This window comes from Lissotriton helveticus, chromosome 12, assembly GCF_964261635.1.
Source record: "Lissotriton helveticus chromosome 12, aLisHel1.1, whole genome shotgun sequence".
NCBI lineage: Eukaryota > Metazoa > Chordata > Amphibia > Caudata > Salamandridae > Lissotriton > Lissotriton helveticus.
Genome location: NC_136073.1, coordinates 632,062,161 through 632,084,627, shown reverse-complemented (window position 1 = coordinate 632,084,627; position 22,467 = coordinate 632,062,161). Strand labels below are relative to the sequence as shown.

General features: G+C 46.4%; 1 protein-coding gene across 6 annotated transcripts in view; it reads left to right on the top strand.

The window, feature by feature from the left end:
* CADM3 (cell adhesion molecule 3) overlaps window positions 1–22,467 on the top strand; it is an 811,765-nt gene that overhangs the window by 294,002 nt on the left and 495,296 nt on the right. For all 6 annotated transcript variants that reach the window (XM_078670695.1, XM_078670694.1, XM_078670697.1 and 3 more), the window contains exon 4: window positions 19,883–20,020. In XM_078670695.1, the coding sequence (XP_078526821.1) occupies window positions 19,883–20,020 (138 nt within the window). The remainder of the gene's footprint in view (window positions 1–19,882; window positions 20,021–22,467) is intronic.

Genomic DNA, 22,467 nt, shown 5'->3' with positions numbered 1-22,467 from the left:
TGCGACGATCAATACCCTGACGGCCATGGCTCAACCAAACCAAGTCAGGATAGACAGCATGCAGTCTCTAATCCAAAAGTTCAGACCACAACACTCACTTCCAGCGAGAGTGTTCATGCAGTTGATAGGCATGATGGCCTCCTGCATCTTCATAGCCCCTCACGCACGGTTACATATGCGCCCGCTCCAGGAGTGCTTAGCAAATCAGTGGACACAGGCTCAGGGACAATTGACAGGCCTAGTGTTGGTTACCAGTCGGGCATACGACTCTCTGCATTGGTGGACTCCACACAACCTTTGCAAGGGCCGACTGTTCCAGGAGCCAGTGCCACAGATTATCCTGACAACGGACGCATCTCTCCAGGGATGGGGAGCTCATCTGCTCACTTACACAGTGCAGGGACTATGGACGACGCAGCAACAGAAGATGCACATCAATTATCTGGAACTGATGGCAATCTTCATGGCGATCAAGTCCTTCATTGTACATCTGTGCAACAAGGTAGTGTTAGTCCGGACGGACAACATGACCGCGATGTACTACATTCAAAAGCAGGGGGGCACCCACTCGCCACAGCTGTCTCATCTGGCTCAGAGCATGTGGAAGTGGGCCATTCAGAGGAACATTTTCCTCATGGCGGAACACCTCCCGGGAAAGGACAATCAGATGGCGGATCTGCTCAGCAGGTACAGCCATCAAATGCACGAGTGGGAGATACACCCATCTGTCCTCCGCCCGTACTTCCGGCAGTGGGGTCATCCGGAGATAGACCTGTTTGCCACAAAAGAAAACGCAAAATGCCAACACTTTGCCGCCAGGTTCCCTCACCCACAGTCGCAGGGGAATGCGATATGGATGAACTGGTCAGGCAGATTTGCGTACGCTTTTCCGCCAGCCCCTCTGATACCGCTGGTGGCAAGAAAGCTAAGGCAGCACGCGATGACTCTCATCCTTGTTGCTCCAACGTGGGCGCGCCAAGCATGGTACACCACGTTCCTCGAACTCTCGGTGGTGCCGCATCAAAGACTGCGCCTCACGCCCAGACTTTTGACGCAGAACCATGGAGAAATTCAGCATCCAGATCCGCAACAGCTCAACCTGCCGATCTGGCTCCTGAAGTCCTAGAGTTTGGATACCTTAACCTACCTCCGGAATGCATGGACATCATCAAGGAGGCAAGGAAGCCAACTACCAGAGCATGCTATGCTGCGAAATGGAAGCGTTTTGTCATTTACTGTACAGCCAATGACATCAACCCGCTAGATGCATCTATCCCTGACATCATTTGCTATCTGTTGCATCTTTACAAGTGCAATCTAGCGTACACTTCCATTCGGATACATCTATCCGCCATAGCGGCTTATCTTCAGAACAGGCAGCATCTCTCTGTCTTCAGAGTGCCTGCCAATAAAGCTTTCCTTGAAGGTCTGAAACGAGTCATTCCCCCAAGAACACCACCAGCTCCGGTGTGGAACCTCAATGTGGTCCTCACCAGACTGATGGGACCACCTTTTGAGCCACTGCACTCGTGTGAACTCCAGTTCCTAACGTGGAAAGTAGCTTTCCTAATAGCTATTACGTCACTGAGGCGTGTTAGTGAGCTACAAGCGCTCACAATCCAAGAGCCTTTCATTCAGATTCATCCAAATAGGGTAGTGCTACGCACTAACCCCAAATTCCTTCCGAAGGTGGTGTCACAGTTTCATCTCAACCAAACTATTGACTTGCCGGCATTCTTCCAAAACCCACAAACGGTAGCGGAAAGAATGCTCCATACCTTAGATGTACGGAGGGCGTTGATGTACTACATAGACAGGACACAACCCTTTAGAAAGACAAAACAACTTTTTGTTGCCTTCGCACCACAACACAAAGGCAACCCCATTTCCAAAGCAGGAATAGCCAGGTGGATTGTTAAGTGCATCCAAATATGTTATCAAAAGGCCAAGCGCACTCTAACGATACCCCCAAGGGCGCACTCCACACGCAAATTGGGGGCATCCATGGCTTTCCTAGGGAACATTCCTTTAGAGGACATTTGCAGAGCAGCCACGTGGGTTACACCACATACCTTTACCAAACACTACTGTGTTGATGTACATTCCAAGCAGCAAGCTGCTGTAGGACAGGCTGTTCTCAAGACACTCTTTCAGGTTTCTGCAGCTGGCACGGGCAACCGCCGCTGATGGAGGGACTGCTATGTATTCTATGCTAAGATATGAATTTAGCAGCCCACATGCCTCGAACTGAATATGCTACTTACCAGTATGCATCTGTTCTTGGCATGTAGGGCTGCTAACATTCATATCGCCCACCCTCCTCCCCGGTGCCTGTTGCAGCTGCAGATATACTATTGTATTCAGTCATTAGCATGGACATCCTTTACACTTTTCACTCCATCTTCTGCCACAATGGCGAAAAACAATCTGGGGATGGAGCCGATGCCCATGCGCACTGTAGTCCAGAGGAGGAGCCACCTATCTCGGGATACTTCGAAGACTCTTCCAGGACAACAATGTGCGATCATCCGGACCCAACACTAGGCGGCGATCTAATGCTAAGATATGAATGTTAGCAGCCCTACATGCCAAGAACAGATGCATACTGGTAAGTAGCATATTCATTTCTCAGGAACTCATGAACGGATTTACACCATTTAAGCAAAAGGCACGAGTCTGAACTAAAGACTACCTCTTTGCCAAATTTGGTGTAATTCCGTTCAGTAGTTCGGGCTGTAGCTGCGGCTAAAGGTCGTATGGTAAATTGCATGGGGAACGTGTTTTGGGACCCCCCTTTTTTCTCGGTCGCCGCTTGACAAATCACCGTGAAACTTTCAGGATAGGAACGGACCGGAGCTGGCCAAAAGTTTTGAAAATTTTGCGTAGATTCGTCAACCGGCACCAAAGTTATTCTAAATAGAATGTTGCGATTGCCTATGGATAATAGGTCCTAACTATAACTACCTACTGGTGACTGTCCGTATGTAATATATATAATACAGGCAAATTACTTAGGGTGCACATTTTCGGAGTATGCAAGTGTGCTATTGTCTTATCTGAACTAAACATGTTCATCCTAGCACTACTTTACAAATGTATCTACGGTTTACTATATTGGTACTTGCAATTACTTTCATATGCTTCTGTCTTCTGATTGTTGCAGCAATTATGTTTTAGCCCAGACTGACTTTGGACCAATAAATACTTATTGAAATGTGCTAACTGCCATCCTGTATATTTTCTGAAAATAAGCAAGCACAAGTGACTGAGCGAAAAGTACTGACTGTTTTCCACGATCCCTGAGGAATCAGGGTTGTCATGTTCAGTGGTTGCCGGAAACTGCAAACACCACTGTAAGATACAGGAGGGTGGTAGTGGAATTGTAGGGCTAGCTGGTCTAATGACTTACATATCCTGTGGGGGTGTCCGGAAGCGGTTTAGACATGAAACACTCAGTTTAGGTCATCCAAAATGCGCAGGTCCTGGGGATTCCTAGGAAATGCACAACAGAGGTGCACCCATCGCCGAGGCATATCCCTGAATCTGGGCCAAGGACCAAAGCAACGCTACATATTAGGAGTACCCCATGTAAAGAAAATGTTACTCTTACCTCCACCACACCCACCATGCCACGGTGCACCGCAGCTCTTGAGCTCTCCCCATGCACACTGCAGAGGAGTCAACTGACTTCCTAGTGGAAACACTTTCGCACACAGTGCACATTATTCAATATCTCCCAATGGTTGACTTCATCCTCAACGTATCCAAAGATATCTTCAAGGATCCAGTCGAATCCAGGTCCCAACACCTCGCCTAGAAAAGAAATACAGGCCATCTCCAACTGACCCTATTTTCATACGAGGACATCCCACTACAGATTCCCTAATTTTCACCACAGCCAGGAAAAGAGTTGCAGTACAAGGTACTGAAGAGGTGCCTCCTCCAGACAAAGAGACCAAATGAATTAATGCAGCAGGCAAGAGCAGCCGCAGAACATGCAAACCACTTGAAGATCGCCAATTCAGTCGGCCTACTCTCCAGATACAATAGGACAACCTGGGAGGAGATGCAAGCTCTAATACAATATCTCCCTGAAGAATACAAAAAACAAGGAGAAGACCTAGTAAATCAGGGGAGACAAATATAAAATGCAACAATCAAATATGCATTAGACGGAGCTGACACTGCTGCAAAGGGGCATCAATACACAGTTCTGCTCCATAGACGTGCAGCTACGCATATTCAGGTTCAAACCCAAGGTGCAGCAGCATATTCCTAATGTCCCATTCAATGGGGAAAACCTATTTGGGCTTGCTGTAGACACACAATTAGAGAAGATAAAAAAAGACACAGATGCAGCCAAATCCATAGGTGCCTTACAAAAAAAACCTCAAAAGCAACAGCCCTTTCGGCATTGCTAGTGGCGCAGGGCAGCAAAAGCCTCTACTGCAGAAAACACCACATATCAGCACCAGCAAGGGCATGGATGCTATCGTGGAGGATAAAAGAAAAGGGCAGAGGTAGAAGTACCCCCAACAGGGGCACCTCTATACCATCAGCTAAATGACTTGCCCACACTTCCCCCCGACCACAAAACACCTGTTGGTGGAAGGCTACAATAATTCCACCTGTTGTGGCCAAACATCACACAGATCAATAAGTACTACTAATAATCAAGCAGGGATATTGCCCACAATTAAATCAACAGCTGCCAACTGTCCCGCCAAAACGTCAGACGTTCAATCCACAACATGTACATTTGCCAAAAGAAGATGTAAAGGAGTTAATACAAATAGGGACCATAGAATCAGTCCATCTCAAACATTGAAACAAGGGAGTCTACTCTTTTCATTTCCTTATACCAAAATAAAGACAGATCACTACAGCCCATTCTGGATCTACGACCACTCAATCACTACATACTCTCCGAATACTTCCATATGGTCACATTGCAAAATGTAATACTACTACTACACGAGGGCGATTTCATGACTGCATTAGACCTGAAGGACGCTTACTTCTATTTTCCACCCCACCCAGCACACCGTAAATACCTATGGTTTGTGGTAAGTGGAGGTCATTATCAATTCAAGGTGCTTCATTTAGGGGTAACAGCCCCAAGGGTATTCACAAAATGCTTAGCGGTAGTAGCAACATAATTACGAAGAGGAATCTTGTATGTCTTTCCATATCTTGATGATTGGCTGATCAGCCAAAGGTCTAATTGACACTTAAAACACAATAGGCCTACTTCACCGATTGGGTTTCACTATCTGAAAGACTTACTAGTTATGGATTCCTTACCCCCAGGTGTCAGACTGAACTTTTCTACAGCAGTGCCCCTGTGCGTCTGTAGGTGGCGTTGGTTGACTCCGCGTTCGTCGTTGGTGTTGTGATCGCCAGAATTACGTTGCGGTATCTACTTGGACCCCGCCCATGCACACTGATGTCAGTTCTTTCTTTTTCCACGCCAATCAGCTCAGACCTGGAGAGAGTGGTACTCTTAGTCTTTTTTGACTAGAGTTTTTTCAACTTTTTGTCGACTTCTTTTTTCAAGTCGTTCGACTCCTGGTGCAAGGGATGTTACATTGATGGACCAGCTTCAAACGGAGTGACTCCTGTCACTAGTTGATGTTGGTCACAGACCCACATCGCGTGTGCCTCTGGTGCCTGGAGCGCGACCACGACCCGAAGTTGTGCTCCGACTACCGGGCCATGAACCCACAGTCTTTGTGGGAGCGGTCCTGCGGTGTTCATTGCTCAGTGAACACCGCATGTCTCTTGGGACTTTACACCTCTCTGTGTGGAACACGGTTGTGCAGGTGCTGCCCCAGTGCCCATAGGAGGCCCGGGCTGTACTCTCCTGTGCGGTCGCTGTAGGGAGGGATGCAGCAAAGTTAGCCATTCACTGTGGGCTGTGCACCGCCAATTCGCTAGGCAGGACAATTTCAACGTTGTTAGCCCTGAGACGCTACGCCTGGCTACGGTCCACTGCCTTCTCGGGCGATGTCCAATCGACTCTTTTGGAGATGCCCTTTGATGGCCGTCGCTTGTTTGGCGACAAGGCGTACAATGCCCTTGAGCGCTTCAAGGTCTCTAGGGCTATGCCCAGATTCTAGGGCCTAGCTACCACCTCTCGCCCCATTCAGTCTGCTTTTCGCCCCTTTCGTGGCTACAGAAGGGGTGCCCCATGACATTCTGTCCAGAGCCATGGGCCTGCGCAGGATGTTCATCCTCTGCGGGGCTGGGGACATGGGACCCACCGCCGTGTGTTTGGGAGCCAGCGGGCGGGCCAGTCCACCAGTGCCCCCTCTGCAGCAGCCTCCAAACCTTTCTAGTTTGACTTTTCAGGGCCACCAGTTGCCAGTGGGTGGCAGTATCTGCCAACACCTCCCCCACTGGCACAATATCACGTCAGACAGGTGGGTTTTGCCCATAGCCCGAAAGGGCTACTCCCTCCCCTTCAAGACTACCCCTCCCTCCATGGCCATGTCTGAACTGGGGTGGCAGAGTGAGCTAAAGAATGGTGATGGATTAAACCCAGATCAGTTGACTGGGGGTGAGTGTTTGATTTGCTCAAACGCTCCGTCCATCATCCCCTTTTGTATCGCTACCCCTCCCTCCATGCCACCTGCATTCCAACGCATGTCGGAGGATCGCCTGGCCCTTCTCCGTCAGGAAGTTGCGGCTCTCTTGGCCAAGGGAGCCATCGAGCGAGTCCCTGCACCAGAAGTAGGTCATGCCTGCTACTCCCACGACTCTCTGGTACCCAAGAAGGACAAAGGCCTGGGTCCTATCTTAGACCTCAGGGACGTCAACCGCTTCCTCCGGAAGGAGAAGTCCAAAATGTTGACATTGGCTCAGGTCCTGTCTGCCCTCGACCCTGGATTGTAGTGTTGGACTCATTTCCCCATCCCCCTCCTGCCGGCCCACAGATGTTACCTACAGTTCACAGTGGGCCCTAACTATTTTCAATTTACCGTGCTCCCCTTTGGTCTTACCAGTGCCCCTCGGGTGTTCACAAAAGGGGTGGTGGTGGTCGCAGCTTATATGCGCAGATCAGGGATTCCAGTTTTCCCCTATTTAGACGATTGGTTGCTGAAGGCGAGCTCACCCCAGGCTGTCGTCGCCCTTCCTCCAGACTACTGCAGACCTCTTGCATTTGCTGGGGTTCACAGTCAACATGCCGAAGTTGCACCTGCACCCTTCTCAGAAGCTCCTTTTCATTGGAGCGGTTCTGGACACAGCGCAGTTTCGGGCTTATCCTCCCAAACAGCAAGTCTGGCATATTCGAGCTAGGATACCAATGTTCTGGCCTCTATCCCGGATTTTGGTGAGAATGGCCCTGAGGCTGCTGGGCCTCATGTCCTACTGCATCCTGCTGGTGGATCATGCCAGGTGGCATATGCGGGCTCTGCAGTGGGACCTGAAGTTCCAGTGGGTGCAGCATCAGGGGAATCTGTCCAATGTCATCCAGATCTCGGCGCGGACTGCGCATCAGTTACAGTGGTGGACGAACCAGGATTGGGTCAACAGCAGATCCCTCTCCCTTCCCCAACCCGATTTCACAGTGGTGATCAGTCACTCATGGGATGGGGAGGCCTCATGGGAGAGGCGGAGATCAGAGGCCTCTGGTCTCCGGCGGAGTCCAGGCTCCACATCTACCTTCTGGAGCTCCAGGTGATTCATCTAGCACTGAAGGTATTCCTTCCCTCTGTCAAAGGAAGAGTAGTGCAGGTGTTCACAAAAAACACTTCTGCCATGTGGTATTGCAACAAACAGGGCCAAGTGGGGTCCTGGACCCTCTGTCAGGAGGCCCTTTGTCTGTGGAAGTGGCTGGAACATCAGGGCATGTCCCTGGTGGTTCAGCACCTGGCAGGTTCCCTGAACGCCAACAAACTCATCCGCCGGTGCTTGATGGATCACTAATGGCGTCTTCGCTCGGAAGTGGTGCAAGTTCTCTTTCAGCAGTGGGGAGAGCCTTGGTTAGATCTATTCACCACTAAAGAGAACGCGCAATATCAGCAGTTCTGCACATTGAAATTCCCAAAGTGGCACTCGCTAGGTGGCGCTTTTCATCGCTAGTGGAGTTGCAGTCTTCTATAGGCCTTCTTGCCTATACCACTTCTACTCAGAGCGCTGAAGAAGATCAAGCACGACCGGGCCTAAGTAATTCTTGTGGCTCCGGATTGGGCACGAAGAGTCCGGTATACCGAGTTCTTGAACATGGCCATCGATCCTTCAATCAGACTGTCCCTTCGGGAGGATCTTCTGTCACTGCAGGAGGGACCGGTCCTCCACCTGAACCTGTCCAGCTTCTACCTCCTAGCATAGAGATTGAGCAGGGACAGTTGACAGCCTGCAACCTTCCTCCTGAAGTCTGTAATGTTATCTTGGCAGCCAGGCGTACCTCTACTAAAACAGAATACGCCTGTAGATGGAACACATTTGTGGCATGGTGTGCAGCAAAGGCTGTGGATGCCCTTTCTGCCCCCCTTTGAGGTTCTCCTCTTCCTCCTTTTTGGCCCAGCATGGCTGTGCTCTAAGCACCCGCAAGGGCTACCTTTCAGCCATTTCGGCCTTTCTTTGCCTTCCTGGTCATCCTTCTCTTTTCAAGTCTCCTATTGTAAATTGTTTCCTCAAGGGCATTACTCACCTGTTTCCTTCTATTCCTTTTGTAATTCCCCAACGGGACTTGAACCTTGCTCTGACTTACCTTATGTGTGCTCCCTTTGAGCCGCTACATAATTGTCCTCTCAGACTCTTGACTTTAAAGACTGCCTTTCTGGTTGCCAACACCTCTACTCGCAGGGTGAATGAGCTTCAGGCCCTTTCTTCTAAGCCTCTTTTCCTTGCAGTTTACCCGGACAAGGTTGTCCTTCAAACTTGACCTTCTTTTCTTCCCAAAGTGGTTACTTCTATCCACATAGGACAAACCATCACTTTGCCCACCTTCTTCCCGCATCCTTCTAAAGAGGAGGAGAGACTACTCCTTCTGGATCCAAAACTAGTGCCTTCATTTTATCTGGATCGCACAAAATAATTCCGGGTGGATGATCAGCTCTTTGTTGGCTATGTGGGCACCAAGAAAGGTCGGGCCATGCAAAATTGAACCATCTCTCAATGGATCGTACTTTGCATTAAAATGTGCTATTCCTTGGCGAAATGGAACCGCCTGTAGGGTTGCGCGCCCATTCAACCAGGGCGACGGCAGCCACTACTGCCTTGGGACGTGGAGTCACCTTTCATGACATCTGCCAAGGAAGCCACATGGGCTTCATTGCACACGTTCACTAAACATTACTGTCTGGACAGCCAAGTCCAGAGAGACTGCTTCTTTGGGTGCCCTGTTCTTCAGCACTTCCAGGTGTGAACTTGGTTTGCAGACCCACCTCCGGGGTTGGTATTGCCGGGGTATCTATTCAAAGGTAAGAATTCCATTAATAATAGTCTCTTTCAGATGAACACGTTACTTACCTTCGGTAACAATGTATCTGTAAGAGACATATATTAGTTATGGATTCCTTACCGCGCCACCCATCCTCCCCGTTCTGGTAACTAATTCCTAGTGTAAAGGACTCCCTTTCTGGACCCTAGCTGTGTGCACCAGTGGTCAGTGTCTTGCATGACTCTGTTCTTCTGGCATCGAATCTCCTGTAAAGAATTGAAGTCAACGCACAGGGGTGGCGTCTAAGTAGATACCGTGATGCCATTCCGGCGATCACGACAACAACGGACGCGGGGTCAACCGACACCACCTACCAACGCCCAGGGGTACTTCTGAAGAAACATTCTGCGGATCCAGTATGACACCTGGGGGTAATTCTAAGGTAAGGAATCCATAACTAATATATGTCTCTTACAGATATATTGTTACCGAAGGTAAGTAACTTGTTCATCAATGCAACAAAATTGCATCTCCAACCACTCCAGGTACGACCAAACTTTGGAGCAATACTCAGTTCAGCATCAGGAACAGCTTACCCCAATCCACAAAGGGTACTCAATCTCCAGAACCAACTGGGTCTTTTTCACATTGTCACCTACAAGTCAAAACAGTGATGCTCCTACTGGGGAGGATTGTATCATGTAAAGCAAAAGTACAGCATGCAATATTACACATGAGACCTCTCCAAGAGTGTTTAGCAACACAATTGTCACAAGTGGGGGTGGGGGACATGGAAGATCTAGTGTTGGTTTCACCCAAGGTCCCTCAGGCCCTACAACAGTGGAACACCTCAAACATACTCAAGGCAACAGACTTCAAAGACCCAATCCCACATGTGACAATCGCAACCTATGCATCTCTCATAGGGTGGGGTGCTCATATGAAAGACACTGTGATTCAGGGACACTGGGCCTCCCAACAGCCAATACACCTCAACATGCTACAGCGTCTGGTTATTCGCATGGTTCTCCAAGCATTCCTAACAAACATTACAGGGAAAAATGTCCTTCTACAAGCAGACAATATGACTGCAATGTATTGCATCCATAAACAAGTGGGGGACCCATTCCATACAACTGTCACAACAAGCGCAGACCATATGGAAATGGGCAAACAAACCCAAAATCTCCTCTTGGCACAATACATACCATGGCAGGAAAACTCCATTGCGGACCTGCTCAGCAGGACACAACAACACAAGTGGGAATATGCACTTACTGCAAAAGTGCTTCCACCAGTGGGCAACCCCTGTAATAGATCTGTTCACAGCTGAAAACTTAAAATGCTAAAGCTTTGCATCTGGATACCCACACTCACTATCCAAAGAGAATGCTCTATGGATGAAGTGGTCAGGGATATTTACGTATGATTATGCATTTCTTCCTCTCCCACTCATTCCATATGTGGTCAGGAAACTCAGATAGACTTAAATGACTAATGCTCCCACTTGGGCTCAGGAGCCATGGTACACAACACTACTAGAATTATTCCTAGTACCTCACAAGAAACTATCCAAACCTTCTCACAGCTTTGGCAGGATGAAACATTCCAATGCACAACAGTTGAATCTTGTGATCTGGCTTCTGAGGTCATAGAGTTTGGATACTTAAATCTCCTTCCAGAATGAATGTCTGTTTTAACGGAGGCCAGAAGACTAACTACAACGGCATGCTGTGTAGCAAAATGGAAATGTTTGCTCTCTACTGTGCATCCATAAACATCAACTCTTCTTCACCAACCGAACAAAAACTAGTTGGCTACTAGTTACACTTACAAAAAGCACATTTGGCATATACCTCAATGCACTTGCATTTACCAGCAATTGCAGCACGCCTACAAAACAGGAAGCACTCCCGTATTCCTGTCATCAAAGCCTTCATGGAATAATTAAAAAGATTAATTCCACCACTCACACCTCCAGTACCTGCGTGGAGCCTAAACATTTTCCTAACCAGCCTTATGGGGTTACTGTTTCAACCACTTCATAATTGTCATATACAATTTTTAACATGGAAGGTGGTTTTCCTTGCACCAATAACATATCTACAAAGGGTTAGCGAAATACATGTGCTCACTGTGGAAGAACCATACTAGCAAGTGTTCAGGCGAGATGCTTTTAAGATCAAACCCAAAGTTCTCGTCTAAAATAGTATCTCCTTTAAAAGTAGATCAAACTATAGAATTTACGTGTTTTTTTCTTAAACCAGAGACGGTGGCAGAGCGTGCCTTACATACACTTGATGTTAAATGGGCACTTCTGTACTACTTGGGACGTACAAAACCCTTCAGGAAAACACAACTATTTGTTTAATTTACAAATCCACATAAAAAAAGGCTATTTCAATAGCTGAAATAGCAAAATGGATTTTCAAATGTATCCAAATGTGTTATGCTAAAGCAGAATGAACATTAACAACTACTATGCCAAGGGCTTATCCAACAAGAAAGAAAGGAGCAACCATGGCTTTCTTGGGAGATATCCCTCTTAGTGACATTTGCAAAGCTGCAACGTGGATGAACCAACATACATCTGCAAAACATTATTGTGTGGATGTTCAAGCAAGACAACAAGCTCAAGTTGGACAAACAGTCCTTTAAACATTATTTCAAACAAATACACCATCTCATGCGTAAAGCCACAGCGAGAGGGGTACTGCTTTACTGCTTTAGAGTCTATGCATATCATGTGTGTCTGGAGCCAGCACATGATACGAATGGAGTATGTTACTTACCCTGTAAACATCTATTCGTAGCATTTAGTGCTGCAGATGCACCCTCCTAGGTGGTGAGAACAATTCACACAAATACAGCATGTTCAACAGCAAATGCTAAGTTAGCAGACTATATCCTCTCTCCGTATATGTTAAGGAAAAAAAACGTTATCTAACAAAGGAGCCGTTAAACATGCGCAATACCACGAGGGGGAGGAGAAACGACGCACAACGCCGATCATAAAATTTCCTAGACCACTTGTGGAGTCCGAACCCAAAACTGGATGGCAGAAGTATTTACAGCATGTGAATCTGCAGAACTACATGCTACTAATAGATACTTCCAGGGTAAATAACTCCATTTCATTTTTCACCTTTGCTGCATTGGCAGCACAGGGAGGTGACGCTCTTCCTCACTAATAGAGAGCTGCACTGCCAATCAATAGAGAACAGAATAATCTGAAAAGGATGACTACAAAAGCTGTACTTTTTTTCTGGTAAATTAATTATAGGCCTAATCCTTTTGCAACTAACAAATGGCCACATTTCTCCTTAAAAAAACGGCTTTTAGGTATGCATCACTAAGCCCTCTGCTTGTGCTACTCGCACCTTTGGGAATTATTTTTCTGCCAAGGGCCACTGGTGCCACCCCCTAGTAGAGATTGCTACCTTCTTATAGGACCAGTCTCTTATCCCCCTCCATCTTTCTCACGAATGAAGGTAGCTCATTTATGTGTCCTTCACTATATCCTTTTACAATGCAGCGTCCGTCACTATATCTTTTTACAATGCAGCCGTTAGTATTTACTAGACACTTGACTTACAAGAGTAGTTTATGTTGCTGCTCTTAGCTTTTTTGTGGATCTACTTTTCAGCTGTGGCTGCACCCTTTATTTCACACAGTGTTCATCTGAAGGAAATAAGTAGCATGGTGTTTAGCTATAGTTTCATGGTGTGTGTTTCAGATTGCAGTTAAACTGAATGTATACACTATGCAATATCTTTCTTAGGTTCCACATGCACGTTTACTGAAGAGCAACCAATAACGTAGGAGTCAATCAGTCAGTCAAAGAAACTTTATTCGGCAGCCAAGAGCCATAAAAGTAAACATTTTGAAAAGCACAATTCATTGAAAGACATTAATACATAAAAACTTAGGTCACAATAAAAGTTTTGAAAATGCCTGTACAAAAAAATAAAATGGCATCCAGCTTTACTATTTCATCAATCATGTATAAATTCACAGATATTGAATGAATGAATGAATGACTGAATACACACTTATATAGCGTATGGCTACCCATAGGGCATCCCAGCGCATAAGGTAACCCCAAACATTCAACAGTGATCAAGCAAAAAGAAAGGTCTTCAACTGTTTCCTGAACCTAAGATGGTCAACTTCAAAGCGGATTGATTCAGTATTCTCTGTTTACAAGAGACGTGGTCCACGGAAGAGATTTATTTTGATGGGTTTGTCTCGTTTAATTGTTTGGCGCAGGGATCAACCATGGGAAGGGCTAAAGGTGGGCTTGTGATATTGTCTGTGAGCTTGCCGGTACAAGTTAAATCTCATATAACTATTGGATCTCACTCACAAATGCTCTGGCTACAGCAAAGCGGGGGTCGTAATGTTTTATTAATCAACCACTACAACAACGTGTTTGATTCTTCCAGCTCCTCAGTAGTTAACGATCTTGAGACTGCAATAGACAAACTATGTGGGGCCAACCCTGTCCCTTTTGACCTCATCCGGGGGGGGGACTTTAATATCCCTACGTGCCCCATCTCATTCACGAATGCCTGTGGGTTTGATGGGGATAAAGGGGAGGACCGGGCTCACTTCATCCACACCCCTCTTGGAGAGTCTCTCAACACCTTAATGCTTAAATTAGTACTGTTAATCCATGTGCCCGCTAATGATAGGGAGGGCAACGCCGTCCCGACCTTTGTAGGGAGGAATTCAGCCACTGTCATTGATCACTTGTTGGTCTCTGAGAATATCAGCATTCTTTGTGCTATCCCGAAAATTGCAGATGTGGCCCTTAGTGATCATAATTGCATTACTATGTCTACATCCATCTGGGGGAAGAAGATCCAAGCCCCCCGAAGGACTGTTGACGATATTATCCCACATAGGCCAAATGGCACCAGGATTAAATGGTGCAGGGACAACTCAGAGAAGTTGCTGGCTAAAATCGTGGCTGCCAGTCTTCCAGAGGTGCAGCGTTGCTTGGATGTTAATGCAAGCGCCGTATGCATTCTTGTCGACTTTGTGAAAATAAACGAGTTAACTAAAAAGATTTTAACCATTACCAAGGCCAGTAGGTCAAGGGGTACTGTGGGTTGGTTCGATGGGGCCTGTACAAAGTCCCTACAAGAATTAAAGAAAGCACTTTCTAGCCATCCCAGGGATAAGGGAGCCGTTAAATCCCTAAGGGCAAACTATAAAGACAATCTGATACGCAGGAAGCAAGAGCTACGGGAGGAAGCTTGGGACAATCTCTCTAAAGCGGCAGAGCTCCAGGATAGCAAGCTTTTCTTGAACATAGTGAATAGCCCCTTCCTTTTACAGAAGGAGGATTTCCCAGTATTATCTGCCCAGGTTAGAGAGGAAAACTGGGTCGTCTTTTTTACCAGTATTTTTAACCCGGGGGGGATGCCCCTTTATGTCCAAGGGCAGTAGCCTCTAGCCCAAACCTACCCCTCAATATTACAAACCTAGAGGTGGTTAACGCTATACAGAAAAGTAAAGGAGGGAAGGCCCCTGGGCCTGACGGGGTGCCGATAGATCTTTATAAAGCGGATACTCTGTTATGGGGCCCCCTTTTGACTAAGGTCTTCAATGCGGCAGTCATGGAAAGCACCCCTTTAACATGGGGTGAGTCTATAATCATACCAATTTACAAGAAAGGAGATAGGGCGATAGTTCTTAGCCTCGCCTCTATCTCCCTTTTAGACTCCTCCCAAAAAATAATGAGTAGGGTGCTTCTGTTACGACTGGAGGAGTGGGCAGAGGCTAACGGCATCCTTGCAGATTCCCAATTTGGGTTTCGTAAGGGCCTTGGTACCATCGAGCAATGTATTAACCTAGACCTTATCATAGGTAAATACACACGTGCCAAGTAAGGCGCGTTATTCCTCTGCTTTGCGGATCTCTCCAGCGCATTTGATTTGGTGGACCACGGATTATTGTGGACCACGTTATTAGACATGGGTGCACCAGCTGCAATTATTTATTTCCTGGCTAGATTATATAGTAATCTATCGGCCCAGATCCGATTTGGCCAAGCGGGGGAATGCACCAATAACATCAAGGTAAAATCAGGTATTAGGCAAGGCTGTGTCCTTTCCCCTTTACTTTTCTCCCTTTTTATTAACGCCATGGATTCTGAGCTAAGATCGGTCATTGTTGATGCACCAACTGTTGAGGGTTAATCGATCCCTGTATTGCTATATGCAGACGACACAGTCCTACTATCTAGAACACCAGTCGGTCTGCAGAGATTAATGGACAAATTCTTTGACTTTATTAAGGGGAGGAAACTAAAAATCAATAACTCCAAAACCTTTATCATGGCTTCTGGGAAGAAGGTTGGGAAACTAAGATCATTCCAGTTTGAGGACCAAATAATCCAAGTGGTAGACAAATTTTGCTATCTGGGTATTACTTTTAACAGTAAGGGCACGTGGGCACAGGAAATGCATAATGTTAAGTCTAAGATGGGCAGAGGCACCTCCGGTGTTTTCAAATTTGCTTCTAAATTGGGAAGTCGACGTATATGGGACATGTTGCATATCTATCGTCTTAGATGTGCTTCAGTGGCACTTTACGGTTCTGGTGTTTGGGGACATTGTGGTCATGGAGATCTGCAAGTGGAGGAAAACAACTTTTTAAAGAGACTTCTCTGTCTTCCAACCTCTGCCTCTACCGGGCTGGTCCACAAAGAGGTTGGGTTGGAATTCTTGACTGATCTCATAGGTTTAAGACCACTAATGGCCTGGAGATCTATCTGGGCCAAGGAAGAAACTGGCTTTACCAGAAGAATCATTCAAGACTGCCTCCGCTTGGAGAAATATAATCTGATCCCCTGGCTTAATTACGTCATAACAACATTTAGGGATGCATTCGATTTGAATGTTTTTTTGGACCCTGTTAGTGCTACTGATATCTCTAAAAAGGAGCTCAAACATGTCTATCTGGGGGTTAAAGCAAAGTTACGTAGGGATGCCACTTGCCTGCATGTAACACATCAATTTTATTACTCTAATAACCAGGCAAGTTTTGGCTATTCTAAGTATTTAAAAGTGGTTACCAAGCAATCCCACCAGTACGTCCTTACTAGACTACGCCTAGGTATTGTCCATAATCTGGTGGCTTTCCCCCTGATAAAAAGTATACGTCAACACCCTGCCCATGTGATGGGTTTTCTAAGCAGAGCACCGAGCACTTTTTGTTACTTTGCCCTTTGTATTTGCATCTCTGTATTGCCTATCTTAAACCGCTTTTTAAAAAATATTTTGTGTCAAATGTTAAAACTGCTATGAGGCTTTTATTTGCACTTGACGAACCGGATGTGTGTTTTTTCACTGCGATATTTATTCTGAAATCTGTGTCCGTCAGGAAAAGTATGGCCTTTTAACTCCAATGTACTGTTTCTAGTAAAATTAGCAGCCTTTGCTTATTCTGCCGCCTCTCTCTTTTATCGATTGTATGATTTTTAATTTCCCCCAATGTTCCGTCTTATTAATGTATTATATGTGCTTTATGATTGTTTTTTCAAATGATCGAATAAAGTTTTTGAAACTGATTCAGGAAGCTGGTTCCAAAGCCTGGCCGCGTATTAGGAGAACAGCCGTCCTCCGGTCCGAGACCGTTTAACCTTCGGGACTAGCAGCAGTTGTTTATTGCTAGATCTCAAAGTCCTCTTGGTGTCATATAAATGCACCAGGGGCTGCAGCAAGGCTGGGCCTATCCCAAGATGCACTTATGGACAATGCACATTGCCTTAAACTTGACCCTTTCTGCAACAGGAAGCCAATGCAGTTGTCCAAGTGCCAACCTAACTGACTTATGCCTGGGGATACCCATCAGGAGACAAGCCGCACAATTCTGTGCTATCTGAAGTTTCGCGATTGTTCCCAATGGCGCACCCAGGTAGACTACGTTAGCGTAGTCCAACCGTGATAAAATCAAGGATTGGACCACCGTGCGCCTAGCATCAAATGGCAAAAGGGGAAGAATCTTCTGCATCATCCTAAGTAGGCCAAAGCAGTTTGTGGCTACCTTGCCTGCCTGGGCTTTAAGATTCAATTTGCAATCCAGCCATACCCCAAGACTCTTAATTTGTGTCTTAGGGACAGGCGGCGCACCAAGGCAGGTTGGCCACAGAGAGTCCAGATTGTGAGGAGCCTCATGACCAGGAATCATGATCTCCGTCTTTGTGCCATTAAGTTTGAGAAAAGATGCATCCATCCATTCAGAGACCTTTGCAAGACAGGCCCCCAGACCTGAGTTCGTATTGTCTTGCCGGTTAAGACCCACCACCAACTGTGTGTCACCCGCATATTTAACAGTGTGAATCCCCCAGGAGCCCACCATCTCAGCCAATGGCCCCATATAGATATTAAACAAGGTGGGACCCAATGAAGACCCCTGAGGGACTCCACACTGCAACGGCCTCTGATCAGAGAGAACACCCTTCTCAAAGACCACAAAAGACATGTCAGAAAGGAAGGACTGTAACCATTCTAGTACAGTACCTCCAACACCCACCTCCATGAGTTTTTGGATCATTATATGGTGGTTCACAGTATCGAAGGCTGCGCTGAGATCTAATAAAATAATTGCAGCGCAGCCTCTGCTATCCAAGTTCTTCCTTGACTCCTCAAGAACCGCAAGAAGAGCAGTCTGCGTGCCTTGGCGCAGCCTAAAGCCAGTCTGAGTCGGGTGGAGGTGATTGTTGTCCTCAAGATAGCTTGAAAGTACTGAATTGACTTGTCTTTCTGCCAGTTTTCTCAGTCCGGGCAGCAAAGAAATAGGCCGATAATTAGACCAGTCATCAGAGTCTAGATTACTTTTCTTAAGCAAAGCTTTACTCTAGCTTGTTTCCAAGGACCTGGACACAACATCAATTGTAACCTAGATCACCAGCACTTTTTCTCATCTGTATTTTTGGATATCAACCACGTTGCAGTCAATTACAACTACCTCCCCTCTTTTAATGGTTATGGGGTAGGAGTTATATCACTTTAGTGCCCAATTTAAAAAGCCCGTCCCTTGGAAGTGCACAGTTGTGAAACCATAACCCACAGTGAAAAAATGTGTGAAAGCGAGAAGGCACCTCACGGGCGCACCACCAAGGGGAACCTGGCAGGTACTCACCAGGATAGCCCTGTTCTCATCATTGGTGCCTTCAAGCTCAAAGAAAGAGTGTCCAAATGAAAGCAGAAAAGTGTTTGCAAAAAGAAGAGTGCAGTAGAACAACAAATAAGACAAACAAATACTGTCACATAAAATGCACACCAGCACAAATACACAAACTTTATTTCTATTTATTGCTCTGATTGCATGGTTAAAAATAGTGAATATGCCTGCTATTTATACAGCCATATTCTACTTGCCGACATGTTTCATTGCCATAGTATTCATCTGGCAATTTCTTCAGGGCATATCGTTTTTTTGCCACTGCTTTGGACACCAAGGGAATCACAACCTCTATTGGCCACAGTTTCTCATACCAGCGGAGAGGTGCTTGAAAAACTTTCCTAGACTAACTCCTTCTGTGAGTTATCTGGCATCTACTCCGTGATCATCACGATAGTCGGATGCCCTCCGGCTTCAACTCAACCCGTGTGAACCTGTCCCGTTGAGAGGGAAGCATTTATCACGTCCAGTATCACTGGGCAGACTATCTCTAAAACTGAGTGAAGAATAGCCGGAGGAGCTTGATTCCCTGGTGATCCAGATTTTAATTGGTGTAAATAGTGCAACAATATAAAGTGCGAAAGCGTTAAATATAAAAACCAAAGACTATAAGGACTATCCCATAAAGTGCGCATTAGGTGAGAGCACAGACTGGCTCCAGCGGCTGCAGTTGTTTCCGATGTCTAATAGCCGCTATTAAAAAGCTTGCAACCCCCAGGCAAACCATGGGGGGGGATAACATTTGAAGACAGATCAAAGCTGGCCTCTCTTGGACAAACTGACAGTCTCTAAGCAGTGATAAAATATGATTTTTGCGCTGGGAATCGTAGTGGGCTCCGAAAAACATAAAATGTAATGTATCCTGATCTGAAAAATTGTCACAGGGGCAGGGTTTAAGTGAATCCGGTTTGGAAAAGCCTTGGGGAAATGGCAGAAGCCAGGGAACCAGATTCAAATGAAATCTGGTCAAAACAAAGCGAAGGTGTGCTTTGTTAACGTAAGATAAATATGGCTGCATCTGTGGGCCCGAGCTCAATATGGCAAATTTTATCACAGACGGTTTGGCTAATTCCGCCTCCTCCCTAAACCATAGGAGTCATCAGGATTCATTAGTGTACTACACCTTTCCTGTACTCTGGCGAAGCGAGAACCCCGCTGGTTTACAGTTAGGCTTCAGCTGTACCATAATTGATGCCCTGTTATGTCTCGCTCCAAAAGAAGAATACAACACAACATGCCCTGTAAGTTAATTAATTCCACTTACCAACTGTTGACAAGTTTCCCGTTTCTTTCCCACAGGACAGCCACAGAAGCCCCTGATCTCCGGACATGAGGTTCCATTCAGGGAAAATGAAAAAGCAAGGCTGACATGCAAGACCTCCGGCAGTAAACCTGCTGCCCAGATCACCTGGTACAAGGGGCTGGAACCTCTAGAGGGTAAGTCCATATTCCACCCGAGTACCTAGAATTGGCAAGGTTAACCTAGAGCGAATGCGAAACTTAGATTAGAGCATGAAGGAAATCACTGTCTGCATTGTTTTATATCGTGTGCAAAATTGCATGCATAATTACCAGGTGCGTATCTGCTCCACTGCTCCTGGTAATTCTGACACCGTTGGGCTGGTGGGTAACTAACCCTTAATCGTGTCTTGTGCATCTGGATTATCCAAGACCAACTGTCTTTTCTGGGTGCCCTGAAGTTGCTGTTGGTAATGATCATGCTTGTAATCAGGCCAAAGTGTTTTTAAAACGTGGAAAGTCAGTACTTTTTATTGCCATAGGCGTTTTGAAAATGCTGTTTCTACAAGCTTGAACGTTTTACAAATGTTCACTGAATTTATCTAAAATGTATAAAAAGTCATATTTTTAAGCGATACTTATAAATAGGAAATTGTAAAATATTCCAGTGCTTCGTATTTTGTCACATACATAGAAAACGTATTAATCTACAACTACTCACGTATTGAGCACTGGATTCCTAGCAAACAACTGATATCTTATGTCCTGGGTAAAGGAGCTCTCCTATACCAGAGCGTGCCTGTGGTTTGCGAGGGTGCTCCTCCATTATTTCAGAGTTCTACTTCATGTGCCAGTTTATTGTGGGAGCTGCGCAAATAGGCTGTGGCTGCTCATTGTGTTATTTATTCTGTTAAAATATCACTGGGCTCCTCTGCGTGCCTTTGGGGATTATTGAAAAATGCCAGGGCTGCTCATGCTAGTGGAGTTGGGTGAATTAGTGTAACTGTAGACTTTGTGAGGGAGGCAGGGCTAGGAATTATTGGAGGGTTCCTTCAGGTTTATGAGACCAGAGGCGGAATATCCTACTTAAAATAGTTGTGATGGTGATAGTTTTCATAGTACCATAATACAGCACATAGTGCCATTTCACGTTGCACATTGCCACATCTAGGCCAATATTAGCACGCATACATCTAGGCCAATATTAGCACGCATATTTCTACATTGTTACAAATGGTGCTGATTTGGGGATGTGGCTTGGACGGCGGTGGTAATGACTGCCTGAATCCGTCGCTCGGTACGCAGGAGAGTGACTTCTCCTACTCTCGGGAGACAACCAGCCAGTATTCAAGGGAAGATCACCAGCCTTGAATCCTCACATCTTGTGGAACACGCTGATACCTCAATTTCGAGTTACAGATGCTCTAATACGCTGAAAACTGACATCGTCAGCGGATCCTTGCTGAGCCTACCGCGGGGCACCAAAATGGCACCGATTCCCAGCATTAACTAACTCATCAACTGCAAGCGGAGGCCCTTCGCTAAACTGACAAGACTCACTTCCTTACACCATTCTGGCATTTCTTAAGGTGGGTGACTTATTGTAGCAGAATTCGACAACAGCACGCATAGCGGTCCCCCGAGGATGAGCTGCCTGACCCTATAATGGCGTCGGCCAAGATGTAAATGGCGCTTCGAACAAGGCTGCCTCACTAACTATAGGAGAGAACCCTCTGCATAGGGCTTATGCACGTGTCCTTGCTGAATGCATGAGTTGAGGGATGTGGCTGTTCTCCGCCAGCGCCTAGACGCTACATAATGCCCATTCAAGATACCTAATCTACTTTGTGCCGCCTGACTCGCCAATGAAGGCAACAAGTGATGAGTGAGCCGAGGCGTTCATCACCAGCACCAAATGCGTGCCATCTCCCAAGACCTGCGTGATTACCAGGACCTGCCTAGCAAATGTGGAGCTCCACTATTTGATGGCTGCCTTGGTGGTAGGAAAACGAGTCGAACAATAGAACCTCCCAATTGCCGATCTCAGCCAGGAAGCAATCTTCTTCAATCTAAACACTGTGGGTGAGTCCTCAATGAGTAACCTATGAGCTGAAATAAATCCGCTACTCGCAACATTGCGTCACTGCAGCGGCATTTCTTGCGACGGCCCTGTCCTACGTTGTGGTGCACACTATATCCTCTAAATGCCTACAAAAGAGGCGCACTAATCCCCCGGCCCTGCGCAGCGACTCCCACGATGACCATCTGAGAGCTATCACCAAATCAGATCTGACCTGGGCATCCCTACAAGGTGTACACAACGGGGGCTCCCTTTGTTGCACTCTGCCAACATGCCGCACGTGGAAATGTATGCATGCTGATCCCTCTTCTAACCAGTCGGCCACAGGTCATCCTTGCATCAACACACACAACACCGGGCCTTGACGATTACACTCGCAAGTCAACTCTACTAACGGGGTGCCAGTGAGCCTAAATTGCAACTTCAGAGCGCCACAAATGATCTCAAGCGACAAAATGCTGAATTAGAGGATCGCAATAGAAGAGGAAATGTACGTATTTTTGGTGTTCCGGAAGAATCAGAAAAAGATGCAGAGTCCTGCGTGGCCTCCCTCGAAGCTTGTATT